Here is an 18,261-nt window from a genome sequence, read left to right on the forward strand (position 1 = left end):
CTTCTTCTTCTTTTTCCTCTTCCTCTTCTTCAGAGGGTAGAGAAGGGAGGGGCAGAAAGAGAATCTTAAGCAGACCTCACGCCCAGTGCAGAGCATGACGTGGGGCTCAATCACATGCCCCTGAGATCACGACCTGAGCCAAAATCAAGAGTCAGACCCTTAACCGACTGAGCCCCCCAGGTGCTCCTCAGCATTTCACTTCTGTTTCTTTGACCCATTCCAGAAGATCACGCTTTGGGTGGTTCTGACCATAATCACTCTTTGGCAATTATAAACCCATGGGACCAAAAGGCACATTTTAAAGGTCCTGGACGCTGATGTACTTCCAGAAGCCAGCTTACCCCAAACCCAGTGCTCTTGACAAAGGCCCAGGAAGCTCCCACCCAGAGGAGAAGAACCCTATTCCCAGGGCTCTCCTGCCCCTGCCAGATGGAGAGCTTATGCCCACAGACAGACAGCTGAGAACAAGGCCTACTGCTGCCCGAGGGCCCACAGTGCCTCATGACAATATGGGGCGCAGACCTGGGCAGGCCAGCCAGGGCCCAGCAGCACTCAGCCTGGCTGTCACTAAGTTGAGTCTCGCCATTGCTGTCACTAAGTACAACCTTCTTGGGTGATTACTGTGGGAGCTTTCAGCCTAAGTATCAGCACCACAAACACCCCTCCCTCAGTAGATTGCCCTAACTACTACCCAAGGAAGAGGTCCCCACTAACAACCCCTTGTCCAGCAGCGGGGCTGACCAATTCCCTACCAAATAGCTCTGAGCAAAACACATCAAGCTTCTAAGGACACAACAGCAAAGTGTCCCATGCACTAATTGTGTAATTAGTAAGATTAAATTAAACCAGAAATAACAAAAGCCTAGTCCCAGCATTAACTCCTAGAATAATAATCTCCCCATTTTATGCTCTTTACCCAGGACCATTAGATATGGCTGAACTTCCTCACGGCCCACACTGGGAAGCCACCCACAGCCTTTTGTTTAGAAGCATCTCACATACCCAGCAGTTTTCTGTGAGGGCAGGAGACGTCATGGCTGCTGAAAGAGAAACCCAGCTACATAAAGGGGCAGTGATGCCAAGCTGCTTCTGAGAGAAGAAAGAAAATGCCACAGAAAAGTTGGTCATTTTAATTTAGTTGTTCAGAAACACCCACTTGTCCATGGGGGAAAAGCAGGAAAACATATTCCAAGGAGACAGAAGTCACAGAACTGAAGTCCAATTTAAATTTGTGGCTCAAAAAAAGTCAATACAAGAAGAGAGCAAACACCACCATTATCAGTGGCTGGAAGCACTTTGTGTGAAAGAAATCCAGCTGTTTTCAATGTCTAAACATTCCCTTCTCTGAGAAGAAAGGGTATATCTCAGATCTGTGCTCCTACTCTCTTTTTTCCCCCTGGAAATAAGGCTCTCTTCTACAAACAGTCTGGTTCACAAAACCTTTGGTGTTTCAAAACCTCGGAACAAATCTGATGCTATCTCATTGTGCTCCATTAGGATCAAATCTAGCCAAGATCTCTGCTTTGGAAACGGAGAGGGGGAGAATAAAAATGGACAGGTGATTGTCTTGGACAACCCTGGCCACGCTGCCGGGCACTCACCAGACTCCAATGGTCACGTCTTCCTCTGGCTGGAGGTAGTAATTACACGTGTGATTCAAACCTTGATCCTGTGGTTTTTTCAAGTCAATGAAATAGGGAACCCTCACTGTGGGGGACAAAGAGATGGAAACCAGGATTAGTGGGGGCAGACGGACACAGACGTGTACACACACATAGCAGAGGTGAAGCTCTCAGGAAGTGCCAAGTCTTCTCCAACCCAAGACTGCCAGGTACGCAGAGCCCCCTGGCCTCAGGGGCAGGGCTGGATGAGCACGCGCTGGCACGCCGTGGGCACACCTACACGTCCTCTAGCAAGGATGAAGTCCGAGAACAGACGGACCCCTGATGGTTGTTCACGGCAGAAAGACAAAAGTGAGGGAAGAAAAGATCCCTGAGGGGCCTGAGGGACCTCCTGGCCATGAGAGAGTCTAGAGATGGTGACGCCAGCCAGGCCTGGGCTAAGCCACAACTGAAGGCTGGAACCTGGATGGTGGCGGTAGGGACAATGGGAAAGGTGACAGGTGGGTGGTGTGTTCTGGAGCCAAGGCCACAGGACTTGGTCACCAAGTGAATGTGGGTGTGTGTCCGTTAAGTGGGATCCTGAAGTTTCTAGTGCTGTCACTTCATGCAGAGAGGACAGCAGGAGATGAGGTTTGGGTGCGGGGAATCCACAGAGCCCATCTAGAGTTGAGTGTCGCCAAGAGGAACTGTACAACAGGAGCCCTACATTTAACAGGTCACCTGCCAACAGAGCCGAATTCTGTAATGCGCCCACACTGTGGAAAATCTAGGGGCCATTAGCTGGAGACCCACTGAGACCCACTAACGTGGAGGAAAGTCCCCAAAGTACAGGTAGAAGAGCAGAGGAGTGAGACGACCGTATATGCTGCATTAGCCTCATAAGGTTACTGTAAACACAAGCAAATGTATCCAACGTCACAACCCACAGCGGACTCGGAAAGAAATAAAGGAAGACAGAGGCCAGGCTGTTACCAAAGTGTGTGTGCCAACACACACATGCACACACGCGTGCATGGGCAGGTGGGCGATATTTAATTTTACCTTTATACACTGTTGCACTTTCACTGCTTATGGTGAACACAATTTTTAAAGCTATATCTAGTCAAAAATTGAAAAATTTAATTTTTTTCTTTTTGAGAGAGAGAGAGCATGCGAGCAGGGTGCAGGGGAGTGGGAGAGGGAGAAAGAGAATCTGAAGCACGCTCCAAGCCCACCGTGGAGCCCAGCACAGGGCTCGATTTCATGTCCCTGAGATCATGACCTAAGCTGAAATAAAGAGTCGGATGCTAAGACAACTGAGCCCCCCAGGTGCCCCAAAGATTGAAAAACGTAAAAAAAAACAAAAACAAAAACAAAAAAACCCAAAACCTTGAGGTGAGATTTACTCACTTTATCAAATGGCGACTCCCAAAGGGGGGTAGCGACAAACAGCAGGAGGGTCCTGGCCTCAAGGCAATCCTACCTTGCATAAGGGAGTCACACACCTCTGTACAGTTTTCTCTGGTGAAGAGAGTTGTTTCATTACAGAACTGCACTTATCCACACGGCGCAAAAGCCAAACGTGCTCGTCTCCCACTACGTCCTGTTCCTGAGCCACAACCTTTGATCTCCCCCTCAGGGCCTTTGCACTTGCTGTCCTCTCCACCTGAGTACTCTCCAGCCACATACCTGCACATTTGGCTCTTGCTCCTCAAATGCCCACTGAAGCTCAATACACATTTGCTGAAGAAATGAAATACCCACTCTTGAGGACATGGAGACGCACACGTGCTCCTTCCCCAGGGAGTCCCTGAGCATTTCAGAGCATGCAAGGAGATAAGTCTTCCCACAAGGGCTGCCATTGGTACTTTCAGCTTCTTAATCCACCTCTCCCCCAGGGAGAAGGCTAATTTTTTTTTAACTTTAATTATGACTTTCTCTCAAAGGAAAAAAGGGGCATCAAAGGGGTGGCATTGTGTGTTCTGGTGCTGCCGCCAGGCCGGCCCCATGCCGTGCGCACCCTCCTGCCGCGCCTCCTGTGATGTGCACACCACCTCTTCAGCTTTAGAGCTCTTGTGAGGTCACCAGCTCCTGTCTCACAGCCATGGGACTTGCACCCGGGCAGCCTGACCCCACAGCCCGCACTCTTGACTAATGACACAGGAAGGAAGGTAAATGCCCTCATGTCCTTTTCTGGATACCCCGAAAGATACACAAGTCCCAACCCCCAGTCCATCAGAATGTGACCTTATTTGGATACAGGGTCTTTACAGAGATAATCAAGCTAAAGTGAGGCCATTAAGGTGGACTTCAATCCAGTAGACCTGCTGTCCCTATCAAAAGGGAAAACTGGGACACAGACACGGAAGGGACAGAGGAAGACAGTGGACCGGTACCGGGAGAAGCCAGCTGCGTGATGACAGAGGCAGAGGCTGGAGGGGTGCAGCCACAGGCCGAGGGAGACACCACAGACTCCTGGCCACCACCAGAGGCCTGGAGGAGGCAAGGAAGGACCGTGCCCAGAGTCTCAGGGAGCGTGGCCCTGCTGACACCTTGATCTCAGGCTTCCAGGCTCTAGAAGTGGGAGAGGATCAATTTCTGTTGTTTTAAGCCATTCAGTTTGTGGTATTTGTATAGCAGCCCCCGGGGACCAGGGCAGCCATGCTATGGGGGTCAGATTTTACTCTGGCAAGGGGACTCAGAGAAGGCTCCTGACCAGAAAGAAGGCTGGCAAGGACCTGTGTTTCCCGTGCTGTTTCAGACGCGGGTACCTACTCCTGTGATCTCCATCCTGGGACATTGTTCCACGCTGTGGAGCTGACGGCTGCAGCTTCACGAGCCCATTCGTCACCTGACAACTGTGAAGTGAAATGACTTCCTCAATCAAACTCTGAAAACCCAAACCCCAAGCCCACTGTTCCACCCCACACCCAGGTTCCCTTAATTCTGCTCCTGAGACTGGAATTACCTACCCCCAGCCCCCACGCCAAACAGAAAGTGGGTGTCATCAAGGGCTGAGGGCACTTGGCTTCCACTGGCTCAACTCTCAGGCTTTGGCGGGTTCTGTGTTGGGGGAGAAGGCGGCCAAGCTACTTCCACATGACCCCACAGCTCAAAGGGAACGTCCTACCTGTGAAGAGTGTTTAATGAGGATTAGCAGCTAATCCCCAAAGCTTCAGGCCTGAGAAATCTAGAAACCGAGAAGCCAGATTCCCCTCCAGGAGGACCTCATTCCACAAAACTTATCTTCCAGTCCACTTTTCTTTCTGCTGCAGAAATAACTGTGAAGAAGGCGGCAGCGAATGCTCCGAGTCCAGCAGCTGCCACCCATGTGCCTCTCTTCCCATGGGGCCCCTCCGGAGAGTGGAGGTCCAGGTTCAGTCCAGGCGGTCAGACAGCTCCAGGGAGGTGTGGCCAGAGGAACCACTGGTAACTACTGGTCTGAGTAAGCAAAATGCCACAAAGGGACGGGGTCAAGGGGTGCAGGAGGAGGGTGACAGGATATGCCCAGGACAGAACATACTTCACTCCTGCTGGCCAGAAACAGGTGGGTACCAGGGCCCCCTGACCTCCTGTGCTATCCCTTGGCCCCAGGACCCTCGGGGCCCTGCTTCATTCACAGGGTTTTTAGAGCAGGACACAGCACAGGGACCACAAGCAGCCCACCGGGCACGGGGCAGGGGCAGGAGTGAGGAGCCCGGGACAGTGACCAGCCCCTCCCCGCTAGCTATACAAGTTTGGCCTCACACACAGCTTAAGCGCACAACCCAGGAACCCCATACACATGCTGCTGTGCCCACAGGCCTGCAAGACACATCCAGCGGCTTCAACCCCACCTCTGGCTTCCCCTCCTTCCCATTTTTCATTATTCACCCGCTGGCCGCACTGTCATTTACTGGCAACCACATACCAGAGGGCGTGATTTAGAGAGGATCTGCAAAAACAGCGTTCAGTGAATAACCAGTGAGGACACGACTGAATGGAAAGTGACCTAGTCTACCATCCCTTTAGTCCATCTGCAAAATACATGATAGGCTGAGAGGCTATACTACTTAGCCACAATGGACACTTCTGACTGCCTGAAGATTTTAAACATCGGGGCTACCCCTCATCCCAGTCACTGAGGCACTGGAAGAGGTGTGGTGCCGACAAGGGGAGGGCATAGGCCTCTCTGGGTTTTATCAAATTCTAACACTGTGATGGGGGCTGTAGGGCCTTCCATAAGAGCAAAGGGGATAAAAAAGGAAAATAGTAGGGAGGTTCCTCAAAAAATTAAAAATAGAAATACTGTATGATCCAATAATTCCACTATTGGGTATTTACCCAAAGAAAATGAAAACACTAATTTGAAAGGATACACACACCCCCATGTTTACTGCAGCATTATTTACAATAGCCAAGATAGAGAAGAAGCCCAAGTGTCCATGGACAGACGAATGGGTAAGGACAATGTGGTATACACACGCACAGCAGACTGTTACACGGCCATAAAAATGGACAATATCCTGCCATTTGTGACAACATGGATGGACCTAGAGTGTACAACGCTAAGTGAAATAAGTCAGGCAGAGAAAGACAAATATCATACGGTTTCACTCATTATGTGGAACCTAAAACAAAAACAAATGAATAAACAAAAAGCAGAATCAGACCTGATCTGTTTGTAAACAGAGAGCAAACTGATGATTGCCAGAGGGGAGAGGCATGGGCGGACGGGCAAAACGGGGGAAGGGAAGTGGGAGGTACAGGTTTCCAGGTCTAGAGTGAGTGAGTCACAGGGATGAAAGGCGCGGCAGGAGGAACGCAGGCAATGATAGTGCAATCACATTTATGGTAACAGACGGTGGCTACACTCATGGTGAGCACAGCCTAATCACCATGTTGTACACCTGAAACTAATGCATATTATGTGTCAACTACTCCAATAAAAAAATTTTTAAAGGAAAGAAAGAAAGCTATCAAGGGTTAAAAGGGACTGCCAAGAGGAAGCATAAGGATTATTATCCTGGAGAATGTTGAAGCCGACTGCCTGGCCTTCTGCTTCAAAAACAAATACATAATTCATATATCTAACCTATTTCCCAAAAAAGGCCCAAGGTAATATGAAGAGAAGAGCAGTTCTGTGCAGGCCTCTGAACCAAAACATTCCTTCTCGCCGAGAGACAGTTCTGGATCCAAGGGCAAAGAACTGCAGAGAAGATATCCAGGCTTCATTACGCAGCCATAAAAAAGGATGAGATCTTGCCATCTGGGACAACGTGGGTAGACCTAGAGGACATTATGTACGCTAAGTGAAATAAGTCACACAGAGGAAGACAAATACCATAGGATTTCACTTACATGTGGCATCTAAAAAACAAAAGAAAGGAACGAACAAACTGAAACAAACAAAAACCTGAAACAGACCCACAAATAAAGAGAACAAACTGGTGGTTGCCAGAAGGGGAGGGGGTGGGGAGATGGGCAAAACAGGGGAAGGAGATAAAAAGGTACAAACTTCCTGTTAAATATACACACCACGGAGATGAGACGTACAGCATAGGGAATACGGTCAATCCTGCTGTAGTCAGTCAGGATGCTGACAGATGGTGACGACACTTCCTGTGACGAGCGTGGAGTAATGCATACACGTGTCAAACCTGTGTTGTACCCCTGAAATTAATATCCGGCTGTATGCCAACTATACTTCAATTTAACAACAACAACAAAAGTCATCTAGACTTCCAGACCACAAAATACTGGGTGTCACCCAACATCACTGACACTGGAGTCAGACTTTGGAACCTGAGTAGGTGAAAAGCGCATATACTGACGTTTGTGTGTAGAGACGCAGACAAAAGAGACCAGCAGGAAACAGATCAGCAACAACACTAATCACTTCCTCAGAATGATTTTCATTTTCTTCTTCGCCGCCAGTCAGGGCCTCTCAGTTAATCTTCTGTTTTTGGAATGCTCATGTAGTTTTTGCTTATGAAAATATATTTAAAGTAGAATAACGCCTATGTTTTTTCTACACCTTATTTATCTGATTTATGAATGTGATTTCAGGTGGATTTGTGTGAACTTAAGAATATATTCCTTGATTTTGTTTTGAGGCCCAAAAGACTGTTTAGACTTCCTTTAGAGTCCAAACGGAAATCCACAGGATCATGACCCACATTTTGAGGAGACAAAAATGGAGGAGCTACCCCTCCAGCACCATGGGCTGGAACTGCCAAACCACTGCAGGCCAGCACTGGAGACCCCCACTCCCCCCCAGAGAAGGCAGCACAGACAGCTAACGAAACCACCTCCTTTACAACCGCTGCAGGAGGCGACCACACGGCCACACAGCGGACATCTGGAAGGAGAGCGTAAGCGACTGTCATCTCCTTGTGGAGGTGCAGGGGACTGGACTTGGAGAACCCAAAGTTCTGCCCTGTGGAACATCCTACCATTTAATTAGGAAACCAACCGAGCAACACTTGCGGGCTGTGTCTAAAGCGGCCCAAATAACTGATCTGAAGACAAGCAATTCAATTCAAATATTTGCTGAGACCCTACCATGTGGCAAAGGCACTTGCCCAAGGCACCCGGAGGCCTATAGAGCTGGAAAAGCCATTCAGAGTCCCTCCTAAAGTCTGACATCAGGGTATCTGCAACCCGGTAGCTTCGCGTTTATGTGTAAACCCAAACTCTCTTCTATGCTGGACCGACTGTGGACAGTTAAGGGTTAAAGTCAGAAAATCAAAACTCCCTTGATTTTAGTATGCTGTTAGTTCCTTTTAAGTTTGCGCCTCTCACACTGACAAAAACATAGAGAGGATAAATTTCTCGAAGTTCAGCTACATTTCCATGAGAAAAATCAAATGCCTCTTGGTATTACAAGTATTTTACACTTATTTTAAGACACCAAATTAAAAAACTTACTTTAGATTTACAAAGTATTAAACACTGACCTTACTACTTCTCTTCCTCCTCCCACTGTTCCTCTTTAGAGCAGAAATGCCCTTTGTAGCCAGCGACTTCCAAGTTCCTGTGATTAAGTCCACTGTAGACTTCGTAAACCTGAACTTGTATGCCCAGGCGCCTACAGAGCCTGCAGCACTGCGTTACTACAGATGAGGGCTCTGGAGCCCTGACACGCCTGGCCCCGTGCCACCCCCTCACCCCGCATGCCACAGGCACATGTGAGCCATCCCAACACCTCCTGTGTGTCCTCCCCCTCATCTTCATGCTCTTCCTCCTCCCTCCTCTCTACCAGCAACGCTGCTGCCTCCCACGGCATCAGCCACAGCTTTCAAACCTCTCCTCCCAAATACACAAGGTCCAAACCTACTCTTTGCAAACCAACAGCTAAGAGCATACACAGAGCCTGCCTTGGCTGGTTCAGATGCTACCCGTACCTGCAACCCAAGCTTAAGGTCATCGCCGACGGAGTACCTGCCGTGTGCCAAGCACCGCGTTCTGTCTTCCAACCCTAACACTCACAGATCCGGCCTCTTCCCTCCTCGCCTCATCTTGAAGGTGTAAAATGATGCTCCTTAAGAGGACTGTTACCAGCAATTATGTACCTGGGAGCCCTCTGTCTTCTACTCCTAAGCTTGAGACTTCTGGACCTTTCTCCTCCCGCTTGCACAAAAGTAAATACACAGCATGAAAAAAAAAACCACCTTTGGAACACACAAGGTCTAAGTTAACTCAGGGGAACTACAACACCTATACAGTCAGCATATAATTCCACAGAAACCAAAGCATGTCACGCTGGTGGGTTTTTGTTTTTTTTTTTAAAGAAAAAAGTCCTAATTATTTTTGTTGAAGGTGGTCACCTTTCAGTGGTCATCTTTTCCAAGGACAGTGAGCCTCCTAGATGGCACAAGGGCAGAGTACGTCCAACACAGCACTGTTAACATCCTCACCCACTGCCCTAAAGGAGGACCCCCACCCAAGCAGGGGTTACCTGTGCACACAACTGTTAGCCCTGGAGGGCAATGTCATCACTGCAGCAGCCTGTAACTGGGAAGGGGCACAGGGAACTTTCTGGGTAATAGAAATGTTCTATTTCTTGATCTGAGTGGTAGATATAAAAATATATAAATCATCATGCAAATGGACTCTTACTAAAATTCAAGGCAAAGTGGGCATGTGGTACTTACCGAAATTCAAGAAAATCAGTTTGGCCTGTATCCCAGGACATAGTTTGATGAGAAATGGAATGGCAACATACAATCCCAGAACACAGAGAAGTATCTTCCTCAGTCGGAACCACAGGCCCTTTCGCCTGTAAGAGAGGAGCAATTAACAGGTCAAAGACTGTAGGTGCACTTTTGCTCCCGTTTATTAATAGCATTATCAAAATCACTAACCAAAATCCACATGTCGCTTTCCCCACAATAATTGTGCCAGTAATAAGACTAGCCTCCCACCTACTTTTGTTAAAATAATTATTTTAGACCGGCTTTCAATCTGAGCTTAGAACTCGAGTGCGTGGGAAGGGGGAGGGTACATAGTTTCTCCCGAAAGCCAACAGACCGTGCTGACGATTTCCTACGCTCGCCCTGCGATGAGAACATAGCACAGACATCAATCAGCTCCTCAGCACGTGACCAACCTGAAGCCAGACAGTAGCTGCAGCTTCATCTCGGGAGAGTGGCTGGCTCTAGGCCACGTGATCACTGCCCCGCAGACCAGCCTCAGGCACAGGCTGCCCACTGGCTCCTTGGAGGAAGTTGAAACATCCACAGAACCTGCCTGACCAGGTCTGAGGAGCGAGCAGGGGGCTGACAGGGAGATTGCAGCTGACACAGCCTGTCTCTGCCTTCCAGCCCACATTCCATCTGCCACCACCGGCTGGAGGCTCCTCCAGGCGTCGCAGGCCAGGTCTCCAGACCCGCTTCTAAGCCCACCCAGCTCCAAGACTTCCTCATCCTATTCCTGATGCCTTTTCAAAAATGTCCCTAGTCCAGAGATTCTAAACTTCTTGGACTAAGGGTTTCTCTACAACTAGAAAACTGAAGCCCCCAAAGATCTTCTGTTTACATGGTTTATATTTATGACTATTTGTCATGTAAGAAGTTAAAATTTAAAAATATTTATTCATGTATCTAATAATAACAAGAAAACCATTAAATGTTTATAATATAATTAACATTTGTTATTTAAAAAGTGATTATAGTTTCCAATAAAAAAACTTTTAGTGAGGAGAGCGGCATTAACATTTTTACAAATTTCTTTAAGCCAGACAGCTTAATAGAAGACAGACGGATTCTCAAATCTTTCTGCATCCAACCTGTTGCAATACCACATGTCAGGTAATATCTGGAAACCCTGAGAGAATGAGTAAAAAAGGCAAATAATATCTTTGCGTTATTACGAAAATCATTTCGACCTTGCGGACACTCTGAAAGGGTCTTGGGGAGCACCCTTAGGAACCGCTGCTCTAACTTATCAACCCAGTCTAAACCTGAATGGGGCTAAGTATTTATTTCTGGGCTGTTTCCAAAATAACTATTTAAGGTGGTTTTAAGTATATACCTGGAACTGCTGACACATGCAATCATATGGATGCATCTCAAAAGCATTCTGCTAAGTAAGACAGACACAAAAGACTATATAATGTATGATTCCATTTATCGAAAATTCTAGAAGACACAAAACTACAAGGGCAAACAGAACAGTGGTGGCTGGGGATGGAGGGAGATTGCAAGGGACACAGGTAACTCTTAGAGTAATCAAAATAATTTTATCTTGATTGTGGTTACACATTTGTATGTGTAAATAATACCTCAACAAAGCTGATGACAAACAGGCATACCTGACAGTATAATTCATTCACTCATTCACCTGGTTGACTCGATGCTAGCACTCTTTGGGCAGCAGACACTAAGGGACGCAAAGGAAAGCATCTGCATCCATGCTGTGCTCCCAGCTCAGTGGGGCAGGCACAGAGCACCACAGGCACACCGTGGTGCAGGGTGATCTCACCCAGTCTGGGCTGCCAGGGAAGAGGCCCCGGGAGGAAACACTAAGTTAGGAATATAGGAGTTAACTACATGATGTGGAAGAACAGTTTAAAATGGCATCTTAAATTCCATGCACAATCTGCCCTTCCAATGATGAAGGGTGTACAACATTGTGCTTAAAGTTGCTGGCTCCGAAGTCAGATGATCTAGTCTAACATCTAACCTACCACTTACTAGCTGTGCAATCCTGGACAAGTTACTTAAACTCTCTGAGCTGTGGTTTCTTCCCTGCACTGAGGGCATAAAAGTGGTACCTCCTTTGTGGGGCTCCTGGAAGGATTACACACAATAATGCACATACAGTGCACACAGGAGTTCCAGGTCTGCAATTTATCTAAGCTGTCATCACCGTCTTCTTACTCTCAGTAAGGGAAAGAGCAGGGACTGGGCCTAGTAATGGGCCTGAAAGGGAAGGCTGGGCACAATGGGAGAGATCCAAAGAGGCCAAGAAGAATTCAGGACTTTGTTCTAAGAAAAAATGGAAAGCCCATAAAAAAGAAAATAGCCTGCAATCAAATACACAACCATCAAATGCCAGATGCAAAGCTCAGGCTTGGGTCCTCTGCTCTGGCCACATTGGCTATTCCTATGTCCCTTGTACAATTTGGTCACTCACCCTCCAGAGCCTACGCACATCTGGCCACTGTAAGGTGTTCAAGCAGCTTGTAATTTTATGTCCGCAGAGCAAGGAAAGCATATGGCCACACAAAGACTCGATGAAAAACATTCATGGGAGGCACCAGGTTGGCTCAGTCGGGTGGCGTCTGACTCTTGGTTTTGGTCATGGGATTGAGCCCCACATCGGGCTCTGCACTAGGCACGGAGTCTGCTTGGGGTTCTGTCTCTCCCTCTCCCTCTGCCCCATCCCCCCACCTGTGTTCACGCTCTCAAATAAATAAATTAATTAATTAAATAAAAACACAAAATTCTTGAAATTTTTGTTCAAAATAGCCATTGAGATAATACAAATGCCTACCAACAGGTGGATGGATAAGCAAACCATGATTTATCCTTAGAATAGAATACGACACAGCAAGAAAAGAAGCCAGCTATGGATACATGCAACCATGCGGGTGAACCTCCAAATAACTATGCTAAGTGAGGGGCGCCTGGCTGGCTCAGTAAGAGCATGTGACTCTTAATCTCGGGGTCATGAGTTCGACCTGCACATTGGAGGTAGAGATTACATTAAAAAATAAAACTAAATAAAAAAAAAATCTGAAGGAGTTAAGATGGCGGAGGAGTAGGGGACCCCTTTTTCAGCCGGTCTCCCGAGTCGAGCTGGATAGGTACCAGACCAGCCTGAACATCCACGGAATCAGCCTGAGATGCAGGAAGATACATCTGGATCTCTACGAATGAACATCTCCAGCGCTGAGTATTGAGGTAGGAAGCGGGGAGCCGTAAATCCCCGCACAGATATCGGAAGAGAAACGGAAGAGGGAGGGAGCCGCTGTGCTCGGGCGCCGGGAAGCAGTAGCCACCTGCACGGGGGAGCGGGCAGACTTGCGGATGGCACCCGCGAGAGAACAGACTGAGACTGTTGAGCCTGGGAACACGGGCACGTCCAAACTGAAAACCGGAGCTCCGGTGCGCTCACTGGAACCGGACTGAGACCGGGAGATTAGGAGCGTGCGCACGACCAGACTGAAAACCTGCGCTCCGGAGCGCGCGTGAACCTCACTGAAACAGGGAGCTCAGGGAGGTCGGGAGCGTGCGCGGGGCGGCTGGTGGCTGGCGGTGTTGGAAACACAAAGGACAGAGACGCGCCGGCCCTGGAAGTGAGGGTTGGGATGCCGGCTGCAGGGTTTTTAGCAGCACCAACAGAAACAGAGTTAAAGAGGCCAGAAGAGCTCAGTGGAGAGCGGACTGTGATCTCTCTGTTCTGAGACAGAGGCTAGGATGTGGCCACTGCTGCTCTGACTCTCAGAAGAGCTACAGAAAACTGCCAGGGAAAGCTGTCAGAGAACAAAAGCCTGGAAATTCCAGCTCACATTGTGCCAATCCCCATCCCCCCTCCCAGGGGACGGGGAGACTCTACCCAAACAGGGTTACATGAATATCAGCGCGGCAAGCCCCTCCCCCAGAAAACAGGGTAAAAAATCAAGAAGTTCACATCCCTAAGGTCCCTATAAAACAAGAGCACACTGCCTGGGTCCTGGTCAATAATTTGGGCTCTGGACAACCCCGCAACCTCTCCTCACCAGAATGACAAGAAGGAGAAATCCCCCCCCAGCAAAGAAAAGATAATGAGTCTGTGGCCTCTGCCACAGAACTAATGGATATGGATATAACCAAATTATCAGAAATGGAGTTCAGAGTAACAGTAACAATGGTCAAGATGATGTGCAGACTTGAAAAAAATATTAATGAAAATATTAACGAGAATATAGAATCTCTAAGGGCAGAAATGAGAGCGAATCTGGCAGAAATTAAAATGCTATGAATCAAACGCAGTCAAAACTAGATACTATGATGGCCAGGGTAAATGAGGCAGAAGAATGAATTAGTGAATTGGAGGATGGGATGGTAGAAGAGAAAGCTAAAACAGAAACATGGCTCAAAAAAATCCAATCTCAAGAATGTAGGTTACGGGAGATTACTGACTCAATGAAACGCTCCAATGTCAGAATCATCGGCATCCCCAAGGGGGTGGAGAAAGAGAGAGGTTTAGAAGAGATATTTGAACAAACTGTAGCTCAAAACTTCCCCAGTCTAGCAAAGGAAACAAGCATTCGTGTCCAAGAGGCAGAGAGGACCCTCCCAAATCCAACCACAACAAACCTACGCCACGTCATGTCATAGAGCAATTTGCAAATATTAGATCCAAGGATACAGTATTGAAAGCAGCCAGGGCAAGGAAATTTCTCACGTACAAAGGCAAAAATATTAGGATTACATCATACCTGTCTACACAGACCTGGAATGAGAAAAAGGGTTGGAAGGGGGTATTTTTAAAGCTCTTTCAGAAAAAAGCATGCAGCCAAGGATCCTTTATCCAGCAAGGCTGTCATTCAGAATTGATGGAGAGATAAGAAACTTCCAGAATCGCCAGTCACTGAACAATTTCGTAACCACAAAACCAGCCCTACAGGAGATATTAAGGGGGGTTCTATAAAAGTAAAAAGGCCCCAAGGGTGATACAGAACAGAAATTTACAATCTATAGAAACAAAGACTTTACAGGCAACATGACATCATTAAAATCATATTTCTCAATAATCATTGTCAATGTGAATGGCCTCAAAGCTCCCATAAACGCCACAGGTGGCAGACTGGATAAAAAGACATGACCCATCCATTTGCAGTCTACAGAAGACTCATTTTGAACCTAAAGATACATCCAGACTGAAAATGAAGGGATGGAAAACCATTTTCATGCCAATGGACCTCAAAAGAAAGCTGGAGTAGCAATTCTCATATCAGACAGATTGGATTTTAAACTAAAGGCTGTAGTTAGAGATACAGAAAGACACTATATTATTCTTTATTTTTAATGTTTTTTATTATATTACATTAGTCACCATACAGTACATCCCTGGTTTTTGATGTAAAGTTCGATGATCCATTAGTTGTGTATAACACGCAGTACATCATGCAATACGGGCCCTTCTTACAACCCATCACCAGCCCATCCCATTCCCCCACCCCCCTCCCATCTGAAGCCCCCAGTTTGTTTCTCAGAGTCCACAGTCTCTCATGCTTCATTCCCCCTTCTGATTACCCCCCTTTCTTTATCCCTTTCTTCCCCTACCGATCTTCCTAGTTCTTATGTTCCATAGATGAGAGAAACCGTATGATAATTGTCTTTCTCTGCTTGACTTATTTCACTTAGCATTATCTCCTCCAGTGCCGTCCATGTTGCAGCAAATGTTGAGAAATCGTTCCTTTTGATAGCTGAGTAATATTCCATTGTGTATATGGACCACAACTTCTTAATCCAGTCATCTGGATTAAGGGCATCTTAATGGTTCAAGGGCATCTCAGATCCTTTCACGATTTAGCTATTGTGGACAATGCTGCTATGAACATTGGGATGCATATGGCCCTTGTCTTCACTTCCTCTGTATCTTTGTGGTAAATACCCAGTAGTGCAATTGCTGGATCAAAGGGTACTCAATTTTTAAATTTTTAAGGGACCTCCACACTGTTTTCCAGAGTGGGGGGGGCACTATATTATTCTAAAAGGATGTATCCAACAAGTGGATATGACAATTATAAATATCTACGTCCCCAACAGGGGAGCAGCAAGATACACAAGCCAACTCAAACAGAATAAAGAGACATATAGATAAAAATACGTTAATACTAGGGGACCTCAACACTCCACTATCAGCAATAGACAGATCACCTAAGCAGAAAATCAACAAAGAAACAAGAGCTTTGAATGACATACTAGACCAGATGGACCTCATAGATATATACAGAACACTACACCCCAGAACAAAAGAATACTCATTCTATTCGAATGAGCATGGAACATTCTCAAGAATAGATCATATGCCGGGTCACAAAACAGGTCTCAACCGATACCAAAAGACTGAAATTATTCCCTGCATATTCTCAGATCACAAAGCTCTGAAATTGGAACTCAATCACAAGGAAAAATTTGAAAGAAACTCAAACACTTGGAAACTAAGAACCATCTAGTCAAGAATGATTTGATAAACCAGGTAATCAAAAACTAATTTAAACAATTTATGGAGACCAACGAGAATGAAAACACAATGGTCTAAAACCTATGGGACACTGCAAAGGTGGTCCTAAGGGGAAAATAAATAGCCATCCAAGCCTCGCTCAAAAGAATAGAAAAATCTAAAATGCAGTTTTTATATTCTCACCTCAAGAAGCTGAAACAGGAACAGAAGAATAGGCCTAATCCACGCATGAGAAAGCAGGTGATCAAGATTAGAGCAGAGATCAATGAATTAGAAACCAGGAGCACAGTAGAGCAGATCAACAGAACTAGAAGCTGGTTCTGTGAAAGAATAAATAAGATTGATAAGCCACAGGCCAGACTTATTCAAAAGAATAGAGAAAGGACCCAAATTAACAATATTATGAATGAAAAGGGAGAGGTCAAAACCAACACCAATGAAATAGGAAGGATCATTAGAGACTTTTATCAACAGCTTTACGCCAATAAATTAAATAATCTGGAAGAAATGGATGCCTTCCTGGAAACCTATAAACTACCAAGACTGAAACAGGAAGAAATTAATTTTTTAAACAGACCGATTAAATATGAAGAGAGTAAAGCAGTTATCAAAAACCTCCCAAAGAACAAGAGTCCAGGGCCTGACGGATTCCCCGGGGAATTCTACCAAACATTCAAAGGAGAAATAATACCTATTCTCCTGAAGCTGTTTCAAAAAATAGAAACAGAAGGAAAACTACCAAATTCATTCTATGAGGCCAGAATTACCTTGATCACCAAACCAGGCAAAGACCCCATCAAAAAGGAGAATTACAGACCGATCTCCCTAATGAATATGGACGCCAAAATTCTCAACAAGATCCTAGCTAATAGGATCCAACAGTACCTTAAAAGGATTATCCATCACGACCAAGTGGGATTCATCCCTGGGATGCAAGGGTGGTTCAACATTCGCAAATCTATCAGTGTCTTAGATTATATCAACAAGAAAAAAGTCAAAAATCTTATGATCCTCTCAATAGATGCAGAAAAAGCATTGGACAAAATACAGCATCCTTTCTTGATTAAAACCCTTCAGAGTGTAGGGATAGAGGGCACATTCCTCAATTTCATAAAAACCATATGAAAAGCCTACAGCAAATATCATTCTCAATGGGGAAAAGCTGGAAGCCTTTCCCTTAAGATCAGGAACACGACAAGGATGCCCACTCTCGCCATTATTATTTAACATAGTACTAGAAGTCCTTGCAACAGCGATCAGACAACAAAAAGGGATAAAATGTATTCAAATCGGCAAAGAAGAAGTCAAACTGTCTCTCTTCGCAGATGACACGATACTCTATATGGAAAACACAAAAGAATCCATCCCCAAACTACTAGAACTTATTGAGCAATTCAGTAACGTGGCGGGATACAAAATCAATGCTCAGAAATCAGTTGCATTTCTATATATAAACAATGAGACTGAAGGAAAGAGAAATTAGGGAATCCATCCCATTTACAATAGCACCAAAAATCATACGTTATCTCGGAATTAACTTAACCAGAGACGTAAAGGATCTATATTCTAGAAACTGCAGATCACTCTTGAAAGACATTGAAGAAGACAGAAAAAGATGGAAAAATATTCCATGCTCATGGATCAGAAAAATAAACATAGTTAAAATGTCTATGCTACCCAGAGCAATCTACACTTTCAATGTCATCCCGATCAAAATACCAATGACATTTTTCAAAGAACTGGAACAAACAGCCCTTAAATTTGTGTGGAACCAGAAAAGGCCCCGAATCTCCAAGGAATTGTTGGAAAGGAAAAATTAAGCTGGGGGGCATCACGTTGCCGGATTTCGAGCTATACTACAAAGCTGTGATCACAACGACAGCATGGTACTGGCACAAAAACAGACACATAGACCAATGGAACAGAATAGAGAACCCAGAAATGGACCCTCGGCTCTTTGGGCAACCAATGTTTGACAGACCAGGAAAAAACATCCAGTGGA

General features: G+C 46.1%; 1 protein-coding gene across 1 annotated transcript in view; it reads right to left on the reverse strand.

Moving 5' to 3' along the window:
• The window catches only part of ABHD12 (abhydrolase domain containing 12, lysophospholipase), an 84,901-nt gene that overhangs the window by 22,503 nt on the left and 44,137 nt on the right, over positions 1 to 18,261 (reverse strand). Inside the window, exons 2-3 of the mRNA XM_045810895.2 lie at positions 9,737 to 9,861; positions 1,602 to 1,707 (exon numbers count right to left, since the gene is read on the reverse strand). Coding sequence (XP_045666851.1) covers positions 1,602 to 1,707; positions 9,737 to 9,861 — 231 coding nt within the window. The remainder of the gene's footprint in view (positions 1 to 1,601; positions 1,708 to 9,736; positions 9,862 to 18,261) is intronic.

The sequence above is a fragment of the Ursus americanus genome, chromosome 22, assembly GCF_024610735.1.
Source record: "Ursus americanus isolate L20-20 chromosome 22, mUrsAme1.1.p, whole genome shotgun sequence".
NCBI lineage: Eukaryota > Metazoa > Chordata > Mammalia > Carnivora > Ursidae > Ursus > Ursus americanus.